At 33.3% G+C, this 17,727-nt stretch overlaps 1 protein-coding gene across 1 annotated transcript in view; it reads right to left on the minus strand.

Annotated features, from left to right (window-relative positions):
• Positions 1–17,727, minus strand: part of LOC132565521 (plexin domain-containing protein 2-like) — a 131,728-nt gene that overhangs the window by 56,737 nt on the left and 57,264 nt on the right. The window contains exon 3 of the mRNA XM_060230172.1: positions 2,556–2,675. Coding sequence (XP_060086155.1) covers positions 2,556–2,675 — 120 coding nt within the window. The remainder of the gene's footprint in view (positions 1–2,555; positions 2,676–17,727) is intronic.

The raw sequence follows: 17,727 nt of genomic DNA on the forward strand, positions 1-17,727 counted from the left end.
TTGTACCTATGATAGTCTCTATGTAGTTGTACCTATGATAGTCTCTATGTAGCTGTACTTATGATAGTCTCTATGTAGTTGTACCTATGATAGTCTCTATGTAGTTGTACCTATGATAGTCTCTATGTAGTTGTACTTATGAGTCTCTATGTGTGTGTCTCTATGTCTCTAGTTGTACTTATGATGTGTCTATGTAGTTGATAGTCTCTATGTATGTATATGTGTGTCTACGTAGTTGTACTTATGATAGTGTCTATGTAGCTGTACTTATGATAGTCTCTATGTAGCTGTACTTATGATAGTCTCTATGTAGTTGTACTTATGAATGTGTCTATGGAGTTGTACTTATGAATGTGTCTATGTAGCTGTACTTATGACAGTCTCTATGTAGCTGTACTTATGATAGTCTCTATGTAGCTGTACTTATGATAGTCTCTGTGTAGCTGTACTTATGATAGTCTCTATGTAGCTGTACATATGAATGTGTCTATGTAGCTGTACTTATGATAGTCTCTATGTAGTTGTACTTATGATAGTGTCTATGTAGTTGTACTTATGATTGTGTCTATGTAGTTGTACTTGTGAATGTGTCTATGAAGTTGTACTTATGATTGTGTCTATGTAGCTGTACTTATGATTGTGTCTATGTAGTTGTACTTATGATTGTGTCTATGTAGCTGTACTTATGATAGTCTCTATGTAGCTGTACTTATGATAGTCTCTATGTAGTTGTACCTATGATAGTCTCTATGTAGTTGTACCTATGATAGTCTCTATGTAGTTGTACCTATGATAGTCTCTATGTAGCTGTACTTATGATAGTCTCTATGTAGTTGTACTTATGAATGTGTCTATGAAGTTGTACTTATGATTGTGTCTATGTAGCTGTACTTATGATTGTGTCTATGTAGTTGTACTTATGATTGTGTCTATGTAGTTGTACTTATGATTGTGTCTATGAAGTTGTACTTATGATAGTCTCTATGTAGTTGTACTTATGATAGTCTCTATGTAGTTGTACTTATGATTGTGTCTATGTAGCTGTACTTATGATGTGTCTATGTAGTTGTACTTATGATAGTGTGTCTATGTAGTTGTACTTATGTAGCTGTACTTATGACAGTCTCTATGTAGCTGTACTTATGATGTGTCTATGTAGTTGTACTTATGAATGTGTCTATGTAGTTGTACTTATGAATGTGTCTATGTAGCTGTACTTATGAATGTGTCTATGTAGCTGTACTTATGATAGTCTCTATGTAGCTGTACTTATGATAGTCTCTATGTAGTTGTACTTATGAATGTGTCTATGTAGCTGTACTTATGATAGTCTCTATGTAGTTGTACTTATGATTGTGTCTATGTAGTTGTACTTATGATTGTGTCTATGTAGTTGTACTTATGATTGTGTCTATGGACTTGCACTTATGAATGTGTCTATGTAGTTGTACTTATGAATGTGTCTATGTAGATGTACTTATGAGAGTCTCTATGTAGTTGTACTTATGATAGTCTCTATGTAGCTGTACCTATGATAGTCTCTATGTAGTTGTACCTATGATAGTCTCTATGTAGCTGTACTTATGATAGTCTCTATGTAGTTGTACTTATGATTGTGTCTATGGAGTTGTACTTATGAATGTGTCTATGTAGCTGTACTTATGATAGTCTCTATGTAGTTGTACTTATGAATGTGTCTATGTAGCTGTACTTATGATAGTCTCTATGTGTGTATGTATGGAGTTGTACTTTATGATGTAGTGTCTATGTCTCTATGTTGTACTTATTAGTGTAGTGTCTTATATGTGTCTATGTAGTTGTACTTATGATTGTGTCTATGTAGTTGTACTTATGATTGTGTCTATGTAGTTGTACTTATGATTGTGTCTATGGAGTTGTACTTATGAATGTGTCTATGAAGTTGTACTTATGATTGTGTCTATGTAGCTGTACTTATGATTGTGTCTATGTAGTTGTACTTATGATTGTGTCTATGTAGTTGTACTTATGATTGTGTCTATGTAGTTGTACTTATGAATGTGTCTATGGAGTTGTACTTATGTTTGTGTCTATGTAGTTGTACTTATGATAGTCTCTATGTAGTTGTACTTATGAATGTGTCTATGGAGTTGTACTTATGAATGTGTCTATGTAGCTGTACTTATGATAGTCTCTATGTAGCTGTACTTATGATAGTCTCTATGTAGTTGTACTTATGAATGTGTCTATGTAGCTGTACTTATGAATGTGTCTATGTAGTTGTACTTATGATTGTGTCGATGTAGCTGTACTTATGATTGTGTCGATGTAGTTGTACTTGTGATTGTGTCTATGGAGTTGTACTTATGAATGTGTCTATGTAGTTTTACTTATGATAGTGTCTATGTAGCTGTACTTATGAGAGTCTCTATGTAGTTGTACTTATGAATGTGTCTATGGAGTTGTACTTATGAATGTGTTTATATAGTTGTACTTATGATAACGTCTATGGAGTTGTACTTATGAATGTGTCTATTGAGCTGTACTTATGATAGTCTCTATGGAGTTATACTTACCACAGCAACTCTGTAGTTGTCAGACAATGTTTTGTGTTTGACAGCATCCTTTTGCTCAACCCAATGGTCATCTACATACTCCGGGGGTAAAATTTGGGAATGGTAGTATTTGTGGTCATCCTAAAATGGAAATAGCATCAACATCTATTAGAGAATAAAGATCAAGGTCATTTGGTCGAAAACCAGTTCATGAGCACAATAGCATACTGGCTGATGAAATCTGAATAAAGACAACAAAAGGCCAGATCTCTATAAAACAAAAATCAAAATAAAAAAAAATCAAATAAAAATAATAATAATGATAAAATTGAATGTGCCAATATATCATTTACATGTCAACAGGGTCATTTAGAATTATTGGTTTGACCAGCTGGACAAAGTTGTTGGTGCTTTCTGATGAGCTTTGACTTGGAGGTCTGTACTTATATTTGCAAGTCTGTTCTAATTTATGCCTGCAATGTTACATGCTGACAAACCATATAAATGAACATGCCCCATGTTTGTGGTACACTATATAAAAATACTAAATCAATTGTCCAGAAATTTGAAACAAATAAACAAAGGACAACAACTCTGTATACTAGAGGATACTCAGTAAATGCATCAAACTTCATTTCATGACAGAAACTAAGTGATGACAACAAAGAAAGGAAAGCTTATATATGAACCCCTGAACAGACTCTGCTAGGTACACCACAATAAATTATCATTATATAGATGTATCAATTTGTTTATAAATAAAGAATCTCTCTCAATAGTCGACATCAATGTCCCTAAACCTAACAGCATACAAGTGTCTATTTTTCCCAATCAAGTTTTATATATACATTAACAGGGTTATGAAAGCATTACTAAAGGGCTTTAGCAGATCACACCATTAAATCCTGTTATAATGTATTGCTTAGACAACCACATGGGATCTATAAAACAATTGTGACTGTCCAGCAAATCAATCAGTCTATCATGTTTACACTGTTGTATCTGTATAGGTGTGTGTATATTCTGGTAAATCTTATTCTAGAGAATTTCTGTTTTCACCAGATTTCAAAGACGGAATAAAATTAAAAAAAATAACTTATATGTATAGAAAAAAATGATTGTAAACACAAGAATTAAGCATAATATATACTGAAAACATTTAAACAATTAAATTTTAATGAACAATCACTTTTTAAGAAATTTGCACGTCCACAAAATCATTAACATACTGAGATCAAAGCTGCAATGTTTTTAGTGCTTTACTTACAGCATTAAAAATACTACAATATAACAACCATATAAGTATGTACATTAACTGTACCCTGAATAATATTTGATTAAAAATACTACAATATAACAACCATATAAGTATGTACATTAACTGTACCCTGAATAATATTTGATTAAAAATACTACAATATAACAACCATATAAGTATGTACATTAACTGTACCTTGAATAATATTTGATTAAAAATACTACAATATAACAACCATATAAGTATGTACATTAACTGTACCTTGAATAATATTTGATTAAGAAAATGATCACCCTTTTCATGATTTCCTTGAAAAATACTGACTTTTTGGACTAAACTTTCAACAATGAAAAACAGAGTATTACAGATAAAATGATACTAATATGTCAGATAGAGTATTACAGATAAAATGATACAAATATGTCAGAGTATTACAGATAAAATGATACTAATATGTAGAGTATTACAGATAAAATGATACAAATATGTCAGATAGAGTATTACAGATAAAATGATACTAATATGTCAGATAGAGTATTACAGATAAAATGATACTAATATGTCAGAGTATTACAGATAAAATGATACTAATATGTCAGAGTATTACAGATAAAATGATACTAATATGTCAGAATATTACAGATAAAATGATACAAATATGTCAGAGTATTACAGATAAAATGATACTAATATGTCAGAGTATTACAGATAAAATGATACTAATATGTCAGATAGAGTATTACAGATAAAATGATACTAATATGTCAGAGTATTACAGATAAAATGATACAAATATGTCAGTTAGAGTATTACAGATAAAATGATACTAATATGTCAGATAGAGTATTACAGATAAAATGATACTAATATGTCAGAGTATTACAGATAAAATGATACTAATATGTCAGAGTATTACAGATAAAATGATACTAATATGTCAGATAGAGTATTACAGATAAAATGATACTAATATGTCAGAGTATTACAGATAAAATGATACTAATATGTCAGTTAGAGTATTACAGATAAAATGATACTAATATGTCAGAGTATTACAGATAAAATGATACTAATATGTCAGAGTATTACATATAAAATTATACTAATATGTCAGAGTATTACAGATAAAATGATACAAATATGTCAGATAGAGTATTACAGATAAAATGATACTAATATGTCAGATAGAGTATTACAGATAAAATGATACTAATATGTCAGAGTATTACAGATAAAATGATACTAATAGTATTACAGATAAAATGATACTAATATGTCAGATAGAGTATTACAGATAAAATGATACTAATATGTCAGATAGAGTATTACAGATATGATCTAATAAAATGATACTAATATGTCAGAGTATTACAGATAAAATGATACTAATATGTCAGAGTATTACAGATAAAAATGATACAGATAAAATGATACTAATATGTCAGTTAGAGTATTACAGATAAAATGATACTAATATGTCAGAGTATTACAGATAAAATGATACTAATATGTCAGTTAGAGTATTACAGATAAAATGATACAAATATGTCAGTTAGAGTATTACAGATAAAATGATACAAATATGTCAGAGTATTACAGATAAAATGATACTAATATGTCAATATAGAGTATTACAGATAAAATGATACAAATACATGATAGAGTATTACAGATAAAATGATACTAATATGTCAGAGTATTACAGATAAAATGATACTAATATGTCAGATAGAGTATTACAGATAAAATGATACAAATATGTCAGATAGAATATTACAGATAAAATGATACTAATATGTCAGATAGAGTATTACAGATAAAATGATACTAATATGTCAGATAGAGTATTACAGATAAAATGATACTAATATGTCAGAGTATAAAATGATACAGATAAAATGATACAAATATGTCAGAGTATTACAGATAAAATGATACTAATATGTCAGATAGAGTATTACAGATAAAATGATACAAATATGTCAGAGTATTACAGATAAAATGATACTAATATGTCAGAGTATTACAGATAAAATGATACAAATATGTCAGAGTATTACAGATAAAATGATACTAATATGTCAGAGTATTACAGATAAAATGATACTAATATGTCAGATAGAGTATTACAGATAAAATGATACTAATATGTCAGATAGAGTATTACAGATAAAATGATACTAATATGTCAGAGTATTACAGATAAAATGATACTAATATGTCAGAGTATTACAGATAAAATGATACTAATATGTCAGAGTATTACAGATAAAATGATACTAATATGTCAGATAGAGTATTACAGATAAAATGATACTAATATGTCAGAGTATTACAGATAAAATGATACTAATATGTCAGAGTATTACAGATAAAATGAGTATAATATGTAGAGTATTACAGATAAAATGATACTAATATGTCAGAGTATTACAGATAAAATGATACTAATAATGATTAGATAAAATGATACTAATGTCAGAGTATTACAGATAAAATGATACTAATATGTCAGAGTATTACAGATAAAATGATACTAATATGTCAGATAGAGTATTACAGATAAAATGATACTAATATGTCAGATAGAGTATTACAGATAAAATGATACTAATATGTCAGAGTATTACAGATAAAATGATACTAATATGTCAGATAGAGTATTACAGATAAAATGATACTAATATGTCAGATAAAATGATACTAATATGTCAGAGTATTACATGATAAAATGATACAAATATGTACAAATATGTTAGAGTATTACAGATAAAATGATACAAATATGTCAGATAGAGTATTACAGATAAAATGATACTAATATGTCAGATAGAGTATTACAGATAAAATGATAAAATGATAGTATTACAGATAAAATGATACTAATATGTCAGATAGAGTATTACAGATAAAATGATACTAATATGTCAGATACTAATATGTAGAGTATTACAGATAAAATGATACTAATATGTCAGTATTACAGATAAAATTACAGATAAAATGATACTAATATGTCAGAGTATTACAGATAAAATGATACTAATATGTCAGAGTATTACAGATAAAATGATACTAATATGTCAGAGTATTACAGATAAAATGATACTAATATGTCAGTTAGAGTATTACAGATAAAATGATACTAATATGTCAGAGTATTACAGATAAAATGATACAAATATGTCAGAGTATTACAGATAAAATGATACTAATATGTCAGAGTATTACAGATAAAATGATACTAATATGTAATATGTAGAGTATTACAGATAAAATGATACTAATATGTCAGAGTATTACAGATAAAATGATACTAATATGTCAGATAGAGTATTACAGATAAAATGATACTAATATGTCAGTTAGAGTATTACAGATAAAATGATACTAATATGTCAGTTAGAGTATTACAGATAAAATGATACAAATATGTCAGAGTATTACAGATAAAATGATACTAATATGTCAGATAGAGTATTACAGATAAAATGATACAAATATGTCAGATAGAGTATTACAGATAAAATGATACTAATATGTCAGAGTATTACAGATAAAATGATACAAATATGTCAGAGTATTACAGATAAAATGATACTAATATGTCAGAGTATTACAGATAAAATGATACAAATATGTCAGATAGAGTATTACAGATAAAATGATACAAATATGTCAGATAAGAGATGTAAAAATATCACTGATAAAACACTGTATAAACTTATACATCCAGAGACCTCTATTCTAAAAAACATGAGAATACTGTCTGGCTCAGCGAGATCAGGAGGTCCATATATCATACCGATTTGAAGAACAAACTGCCTTATAGTGACCTTACAAGCCCTTTATGGTGGACAGTTTTCAGATTTTGTATAACAAGCTGATAATTACAGGACAGATATGGCTAATTTACCAAGGTAATACACAAGGTCAAATGTATACTGTCTAGGTCAGTTAACAAGGGAGTAATACAAGTTCAGAACAGCTCCATAATTATTCTAGAAGTGTCTAATAGTGGACAGTTAAGTCTCATTTTTTTGTACCATGATGTCTCAGGTAGACAAAGGCATGTAATTAGTATGGACACTTGGGATGAATTCTAGATAATTTACAAACAGATATAATCTATTGTGACCTAGCTTCAGTAGTTCACTATCTTACAACCATGATATTGTGAAGTCAATGACAGTTTTTTATATCACAACCAAATTATAACTAAAATTTGAAAACACGTACCTGACCTACAAAGTTTTGACCTCTATATCAAGGTAATAACCTGTCACAATTTATGCTACTGCAGGTTATATATCATTATTCCATTGTCATTTTTGTTATTTCACTCAAACGACCTGAAATATGGGTCAAGGCCATTTCTTTTCATGAACTTAATTCAGACCAGCACCCCAGGAACCTATCAATCATTACCTTACATCAATCAGTTCCTCAGAAGAAGTCACTGAGAGAAACTTTGACAATGGATGGATAGATGCTTCTTTTGTATGGCTTATAACAGACAACAGATAACTACTGCTGCTGGCCTCAGTAAGTTCTTCACTGCTGTCTACTTGGTCCTATATCTACCACTAGAATTCCTGATTCTTTGTAATGTCTATATGCCCCAGATCAGCCATATTTACCATTAACTCACACGACCTAAAACTATCAGTCAATGATATCACCCAATCTGCAATTACCAGGACATGACCTCACAAGACCTTTGACTACACTTAATGACCTCACACCATTTAACACATTCATCTGAGACCTCCAACTACCAGTGCCTGACCTCATACAACCTACAAATACCAGATCATGACCTCACCAGACATCCAATTACTAGTGCATGTCCTGACATCTAACTACCATTTCATGTCCACACAAGACCTCTGACTACCTGTGCATGACCTAATCAGACCTCCATCTACCAGAGCATGACCTCACACGACCTCCAACTACCAGTCCATGAATTTACACATCCTTCAACATCCTCTCATTGGTTATGACTATTGCATATTTCCAGGGATTATAGATTCCTTGTAACATGAACAAGAAAAACCAATTACAGCTATTGACAGAGACGACATGCTTCACTCCATCTGATAGTTACAAGGTCCTCTCGCCTAAACATCACCGAGCTCTGGCCTTGTTAGCTTCCCAGTCAGACAGAAACGCCACATACCTATGTAATACATCCAAGATGATCTGTACTTTGTATAAACCTCATTTAGCTTGTATCAATCACCTTAACTACTCAAGGGAATTCAAACTAGACCTCTCCAATTCATCAGAATCATTTTTAGAAGAATTTATAGTTTTGAAACCTAAAAAGAAATGACTCTGTCCAAAGCTTTTATTACAGTGACTTTCAAAGTTGATTTTGGTCATTTATATTGTTCCCAAAATTCAATAATCATCAAAGCAATGGCAAAAGTTGACCAAAAAAAATACATTCCTTCGCTCCAATATCTTAAGGGTCAAATATCGTGACCCTGGACCTCTTGATCATTCTGAAGAACCCATTCAAATCTTTAAGGACATCTGGACCTTTACACTTTTAAAGTACTCCTGTTGGTCACAAAATATCCTTTTAATACAACTTATGCTACCAAATACCATGACTCTAGATTTTTAGCCTATTCAAAAAAAGCTGTGTAGATATTTAAGATTACTACAAGTTTGACCTTGAAAGTCTGTCAAGGTCATAAATCTGAAAAAATTTGATAGCTGTTTAATTCCTGCAAATGGCATGTCCAATATTATGACTCAAGGCCTCTTGTTAATTGTAGGAAAATTATTTGAGCAAAAAGATGATACTTGCAGGTGTGTGCATGAATTTTCAGGCAGGTGAGCCAAATGCAATGACTATATGGAAAAATAGTATGTATCAAACATGAATTTCAAACTAGAACACTGAAATTTTTAGACTGGTGATCTGAAGTCTGGATTACTTGACAGATGAAACACAGAAAATTTTTGGCCTATGTATACTTGTAACCGCTCAATATTTTGCAGAATTCAATAATAGACCAGACAGTATGAGGAAGTAAGGGCCAGTGAAAAGTAGATACCAGACAATGGAAACTGCCAAGTCATCATTATCAAAATGGTACAGGCAGCCATTTGGAAATAACATCCGAGTTTGTCTCGTAAAAGTAGACAGCTTCTACCATTTTTTTCCTTGTTGGTAGAATTCCAAAACAAGCGAAACACGATTTTGTTTACTACACCACTTTAACCTTTGAAGTGATTGCACATTTAAACTTCATCATCTTTATTCTGATAACTTGACAGTCCATTTTGTTGGCTTCATTCACCAAGTATTAGGCTTTTGTTAGCTGTCGACCTGATCAGTACATGTCAAAAAATAGGTTGTACTGTTACTGTATACATGGAAACATTCATCTTTTTTACCTAGTCTCTGTCTGCATAATTCAAGTATTATTATTATCATTTATATTATTATTTCATTCTTAACGGCCCGTCAATACATAAAAGGTCATTGGGGCCACCAAACGGTAAAACATACAGCGATCCATAAGGAAGTAACATTAAACAAACCAATTAAAAGACAAATGTTAAAAATCTTAAATGGGTATGTTAACACAAAAGATTAAAATGGTACGTCATAGTCTATTATATAGACCAACATCTTTCAGGTAATGTAGAATTTTATAAATCTCCATAGCTTCAAAACTGGATTTTAGACATGTAATGTTACAATAAAAACGTTCTGGAGTAGTATAAAATGTTTAACAGTGAAAGGCTCATCACATCCTATACATCGAGGATTATCTTCGCCTTTCAACATATATGAATGTGTAAGGTATGTTTGACCCATCCGAAGATGGGCAAGGACAACTTCGTCTCTGTGGTTGTCTCTATAGCATGGAGACCATTCACCGATAACTGGTTTCATGGAGTGCAATTTGTTATTGGTATAGGTATTCCAATCCTCCTGCCACTGAGCTTTTAAAATTTGTTTAATAATTGGTTTGAAATCGGTAAAATAAAGTTTAAAAACAATAGCGGGTAGCGATAAAGCTTCCTTTGCGGCACGATTTGCTTTTTCATTGCCTGGTATTCCCATGTGCCAAGGAACCCAGCAAAAAGCAATACGAAAGTTAAGTTCATGATATAGTATTAAAGTATTACAAATGAAAATATTTTCGATATTTCTATTGCTAAGATTTTGAAGAACAGAAACAGCGTCTGAATGGATAACAGCTCTCATTACTTTGTTTCTTTGAATATATTTAAGGGCAGGGTAGATAGCTCGCACTTCTGCCGAGAATATTGAGGCGTTGTTCGGTAGCCGGCATCCATAATTTAAGTAAAACAAAAAATTAAAAAAAAAAAAAAGCTAACAGTTGATGTTCATAATTATGCTTTTTATGTATTTCAGGATGAAGAACTCAGGATTTGGCAAAAGTGAAAATTTTTTAACAAGGATGGCAAAAAACGCTGGGCAAATTTATTCCCTTATACAGTCAACAGTTACAACAAAATTGTAAATCTTTGTGGGACTGAGATTTCATGGTTTTTCTAAATTCATATGTTGCAAAAGGTTATAAACAGTATTTGACTGATTATATGAATATGGATATATGAATTGGTAGATTTTAGAGTGCTCAAGAAATTAACAAAACAAAACAGACCCCTATCCAAAATGAACAAGTTAAATTTACAGCACACTACATGATGAAACAACTTGAAAATGCTGCAAAGCTGTTCTTTTGTTCTTATTATTTAAATATTAGGATGAATTTTACACACAAAACATGAGACAGGCTTTCTACTAATTTCATCATTTCATATTATTCCATCCTTCTAAGAAACGGAAAAACAGACCCTTTAAAAATAAAAAAAATAATAAACAACCTACTACATAGTAGTTCAATATATACAAACAACTACAAAGTCTTGCAATATTGTCTACATCTTACAGATAAATTCTTTTCAAAATAATCACATTTAAAAGCTCTTAAAAACTGCTTTGGGAATTACCATAAGAAAAATGCAGTCTATTTCCATGGATACCACATCATATAAAAGGTTTATCTAATCTTAAACTGTTCCCACCCAAGGTTACCTGATATGATCAAGGGAGGTAATTAGATGTATCATCAGCCTCCTTGTGATCATTGTAGACTGGATTTGAATGGCCAGACAGTATACATCCAAATGACCTTCAAGACTGTCATCAAAGTTTGGGGGGAAAATATCACTTCTAACATACAAGTAAAGTCTGTTTCTGGTAAGAAACGATAAATGTAAGTTTTTGTCAGAATAGATCTACTGCTGGTGGTCGTTAAGTCCCCCAGGTTTCCTGTAGCCTGCATGCTATGTTTGAATTCACTGGAAAAATGGCACAGTTCAGAATATACACATGCATTTGATGTTTTTCTGATATTATTAAAACAATGAAATTTATTGAATTAGGGGGCTTAATCACCTCCCCATCTAAATTTTAATATTCCTTTCAATCACTTTGGACTTTTCTGGGCCCAAGGATTTAAAATTTAGGCTCTTAGCATCACTGACAAGTCCTAGAAAGTCAAAATAGCTGTAATGCAGTTAAATTCATTGTTCTGCTCTGCCTGATATTAAATTGTATCAAAAGGTGCTATCCACTTGTGTATATTTTATACAATCTTTGTAGTCAGAAATTTGTGAGATCTGAGAATAGAGAGAATTTTCTTACAGTAACAGTTACTTTTCAATGGAGGAATAACTTTTTGTTATTTTCCAGAATAAAATGAAATTGGGAAAAATAAGTACATACCTGGAAAATTAAAATAATAAATTTAAAGTTGCTTTGATGAATATCATAGAAGATATATTCTTTTTTTTTTTCAAATGTTTGGTAAAACTGCAGAAATTTGAACCAGTACTGAAACAACCTTTATAGTATGATAGAAGGAGACCTTCTCTTTCAATTTCTTGAAATGCATCATGGACGAGAATAAAAGCTTTTGTCTTTCTGACTTAGCTAAGCCTACTTGTTGGTAATCATCTATGTCATGTGTCAGTGGGACTGTTTATATCTGTCACTGATTGGCATTTATTACTCCGTAACTCTCGGTAATGGTGTCCATCATCACTAATGGACAGAGGAATGACCGGATGATGTGCCAGCTGGATAGAGATTGATTAGGCTGGTCAGTACCTAATAGACACAGACCCTTATATACTTACTGCACAGAAAGCCATCAAAGAGTTATGGGCCTTGATTGCAAACTCAAGTCTATTTGAAAACCATTTGCATCCTTTTAAGACAGAATATCTAATGTCAGACTAGATGGGAGTGTGTTTAGTGTGTCTTCAAACTCATCATGATTCTTTTTCATTTCAACCACTGCTGAATTAATCAGCAGTATTATTATCTTTGTCGGAAAAAAATCTGATTGAGAAAAGGAAAGTTAAAAGCATATTGTCAGATCATGGATGGTCATGATTCAATTGCATGCTAATCTCATGGGATCAAAAGCCAATCAGATTTTTCAACTTCTAGAAACTAAAACTGAGTACCATATTTTCCAAACTATCAGCTGCATTTTTTTCCTTGGTGTGGTGCTTTTATACCAGTGAGGCTTATATGTGTAAGAGAAAAAAATATTAGTAGAAATTTGCAGAATGGAAAAAAGATGTAGCATACCAGTGTGAGACAGTACTGCTTTTTTAACAATTAGCTGCCCATCACATGTTTGTGACTGAAACGTGTAGAACTGTCACTTGTTATTGTATACAGTATGATTTGAAGATTGCAATAAATATAACATTCTCATGGATATAATTAATCATACCTTTTAATACGATCAAACAACAAATATCTTCTGGACATTCGTCGTTACTTCACAGCAATTACAGAAGGCATGGTGGAAGTTTACAATATCCTATTGCACCCTGGGATCGATAGGTCATTGGGTTAAAGGTCAAAGTCTAGAACAACTGCCATGCTTGTTTATGATATATATGGCTTTGTGTAAATTACAATTGTTTGTAAATATCCCAAACAGCAAGAGATAAAAGTGGGCTTATTACTAGACATGGGCTTATTTTTGGATTAGGAGATACATTTTGAGCACAAAAATAAACACAAATGATTTATGAGCATTCTTACATGTGTCACAAAAATGCAGTAACACCTAATTATTCAAGATCAAATTTCAGGTATATTTCATAAAAAATTTCATGGAAAACCAATGTAAGGTGAAGAAGCTCTGTGAATTCTGCAGTATGCTTCCAAAAATGGTAATAGATTTGTGATGGACACCAATGGCTGTGGATTAGGAATTCATGTTTTTTGCAGAGAAAATATCACGAACTATTCTTAGGAGACAAAGATGTAATTATGTTTTGGTAATGGACCTCCTGACAACAAGGTTATAGGACGATGCCGGGAAATTCATTTTGGATTTCCAAGCAATATAGTTAAAATATTCCAGGAAAAGTGGCATCGGACATGCACCAGTCATATGATATTGTGAGAAATTGAATAAATGCATGTTCTTTGTTCCCTTGTGAGCATAACATTACAAGATTGGGAGACATTATTCATTATAGAGTAAATCATTCTTCTAGAAGCTTTACTAATATCTGTGTGTGGAGGAGGCCAGGAACAAGAAATGACCAGACCACGGGTAATAATATTAAGTGTATGAAGTTTTTAGTGGCCATAATGTCTTACAAGCTAGAATGTAATTGTTATGAATGGAAATAACAAACTAACATGGGTCCGTATAGAACAACTTTAAAAAGATTTCTAAAAAAGCACTTTTTATGCATGAAAATAAAATTAATAATTGAAAATTAATTATCAATGAATAGACTAATCTGATGAAAATGCCTGACAGAAGGATATGATATGCTCAACATTGTGACATCACAAAATCTTTGTTTGGACAAATAATTCAGATCCACAAAAAGTATGAGAGATTTTAGCTGATCTGTCTATATACCGTGTATATATATATCACTATTGACTAGATTTATTATTTATGAAGTCTTCATTTTTCCTAGAAAAGAGCGAAATATGAAACACTCTGAGAATGCCTCCACTTTCAACCCCCTTCTTCCTGTTAATTACCAGTATGGCTTTTATACCTACCTCCTGATGTCACCCCTCAACCCCATATCTCCTGTTAATTACCAGTATGACTTTTATACCTACCTCCTGATGTCACCCCTCAACCCCCCAATCTCCTGTTAATTACCAGTATGACTTTTATACCTACCTACTGTCACCCCTCAACCCCCAATCTCCTGTTAATTACCAGTATGACTTTTATACCTACCTCCTGATGTCACCCCTCAACCCCCAATCTCCTGTTAATTACAAGTATGGCTTTTATACCTACCTACTGTCACCCCTCAACCCCCAATCTCCTGTTAATTACCAGTATGGCTTTTATACCTACCTCCTGATGTCACCCCTCAACCCCCAATCTCCTGTTAATTACCAGTATGACTTTTATACCTACCTCCTGATGTCACCCCTCAACCCCCAATCTCCTGTTAATTACCAGTATGGCTTTTATACCTACCTCCTGATGTCACCCCTCAACCCCCAATCTCCTGTTAATTACCAGTATGACTTTTATACCTACCTCCTGATGTCACCCCTAAACCCCCAACCTCCTGTTAATTACCAGTATGGCTTTTATACCTACCTACTGTCACCCCTTAACCCCCAACCTCCTGTTAATTACCAGTATGACTTTTATACCTACCTACTGTCACCCCTCAACCCCCAATCTCCTGTTAATTACCAGTATGACTTTTATACCTACCTCCTGATGTCACCCCTCAACCCCCAATCTCCTGTTAATTACAAGTATGGCTTTTATACCTACCTACTGTCACCCCTCAACCCCCAATCTCCTGTTAATTACCAGTATGGCTTTTATACCTACCTCCTGATGTCACCCCTCAACCCCCAATCTCCTGTTAATTACCAGTATGACTTTTATACCTACCTCCTGATGTCACCCCTCAACCCCCAATCTCCTGTTAATTACCAGTATGGCTTTTATACCTACCTCCTGATGTCACCCCTCAACCCCCAATCTCCTGTTAATTACCAGTATGACTTTTATACCTACCTCCTGATGTCACCCCTAAACCCCCAACCTCCTGTTAATTACCAGTATGGCTTTTATACCTACCTACTGTCACCCCTTAACCCCCAACCTCCTGTTAATTACCAGTATGACTTTTATAACTACCTCCTGATGTCACCCCTCAATCCTCAATCTCCTGTTAATTACCAGTATGACTTTTATACCTACCTCCTGATGTCACCCCTCAACCCCCAATCTCCTGTTAATTACCAGTATGACTTTTATACCTACCTCCTGATGTCACCCCTCAACCCCCAATCTCCTGTTAATTACAAGTATGGCTTTTATACCTACCTACTGTCACCCCTCAACCCCCAATCTCCTGTTAATTACCAGTATGACTTTTATACCTACCTCCTGATGTCACCCCTAAACCCCCAACCTCCTGTTAATTACCAGTATGGCTTTTATACCTACCTACTGTCACCCCTTAACCCCCAACCTCCTGTTAATTACCAGTATGACTTTTATAACTACCTCCTGATGTCACCCCTCAACCCTCAATCTCCTGTTAATTACCAGTATGACTTTTATACCTACCTCCTGATGTCACCCCTCAACCCCCAATCTCCTGTTAATTACCAGTATGACTTTTATACCTACCTCCTGATGTCACCCCTCAACCCCCAATCTCCTGTTAATTACCAGTATGACTTTTATACCTACCTACTGTCACCCCTCAACCCCCAATCTCCTGTTAATTACCAGTATGACTTTTATACCTACCTACTGTCACCCCTCAACCCCATATCTCCTGTTAATTACCAGTATAAATTTTATACCTACCTCCTACTGTCACCCCTCAACCCCCAATCTCCTGTTAATTACCAGTATGACTTTTATACCTACCTCCTACTGTCACCCCTCAACCCCCAATCTCCTGTTAATTACCAGTATGACTTTTATACCTACCTCCTACTGTCACCCCTCAACCCCCAATCTCCTGTTAATTACCAGTATGACTTTTATAACTACCTCCTGATGTCACCCCTCAACCCCCAATCTCCTGTTAATTACCAGTATGAATTTTATACCTACCTACTGTCACCCCTCAACCCCCAACCTCCTGTTAATTACCAGTATGACTTTTATACCTACCTACTGTCACCCCTCAACCCCCAATCTCCTGTTAATTACCAGTATGACTCTTATACCTACCTACTGTCACCCCTCAACCCCCAATCTCCTGTTAATTACCAGTACGACTTTTATACCTACCTCCTGATGTCACCCCTCAACCCCCAATCTCCTGTTAATTACCAGTATGGCTTTTATACCTACCTACTGTCACCCCTCAACCCCCAACCTCCTGTTAATTACCAGTATGACTTTTATACCTACCTACTGTCACCCCTCAACCCCCAATCTCCTGTTAATTACCAGTATGACTTTTAAACCTACCTCCTACTGTCACCCCTCAACCCCCAATCTCCTGTTAATTACCAGTATGGCTTTTATACCTACCTCCTGATGTCACCCCTCAACCCCCAATCTCCTGTTAATTACCAGTATGACTTTTATACCTACCTCCTACTGTCACCCCTCAACCCCCAATCTCCTGTTAATTACCAGTATGACTTTTATACCTACCTACTGTCACCCCTCAACCCCCAATCTCCTGTTAATTACCAGTATGAATTTTATACCTATCTACTATCACCCCTCAACCCCCAATCTCCTGTTAATTACCAGTATAACTTTTAAACCTACCTCCTACTGTCACCCCTCAACCCCCAATCTCCTGTTAATTACCAGTATGGCTTTTATAACTACCTCCTGATGTCACCCCTCAACCCCCAATCTCCTGTTAATT

This window comes from Ylistrum balloti, unplaced genomic scaffold (assembly GCF_031769215.1).
Source record: "Ylistrum balloti isolate Yb309-2 unplaced genomic scaffold, AGI_CSIRO_Ybal_v1 Utg369724, whole genome shotgun sequence".
NCBI lineage: Eukaryota > Metazoa > Mollusca > Bivalvia > Pectinida > Pectinidae > Ylistrum > Ylistrum balloti.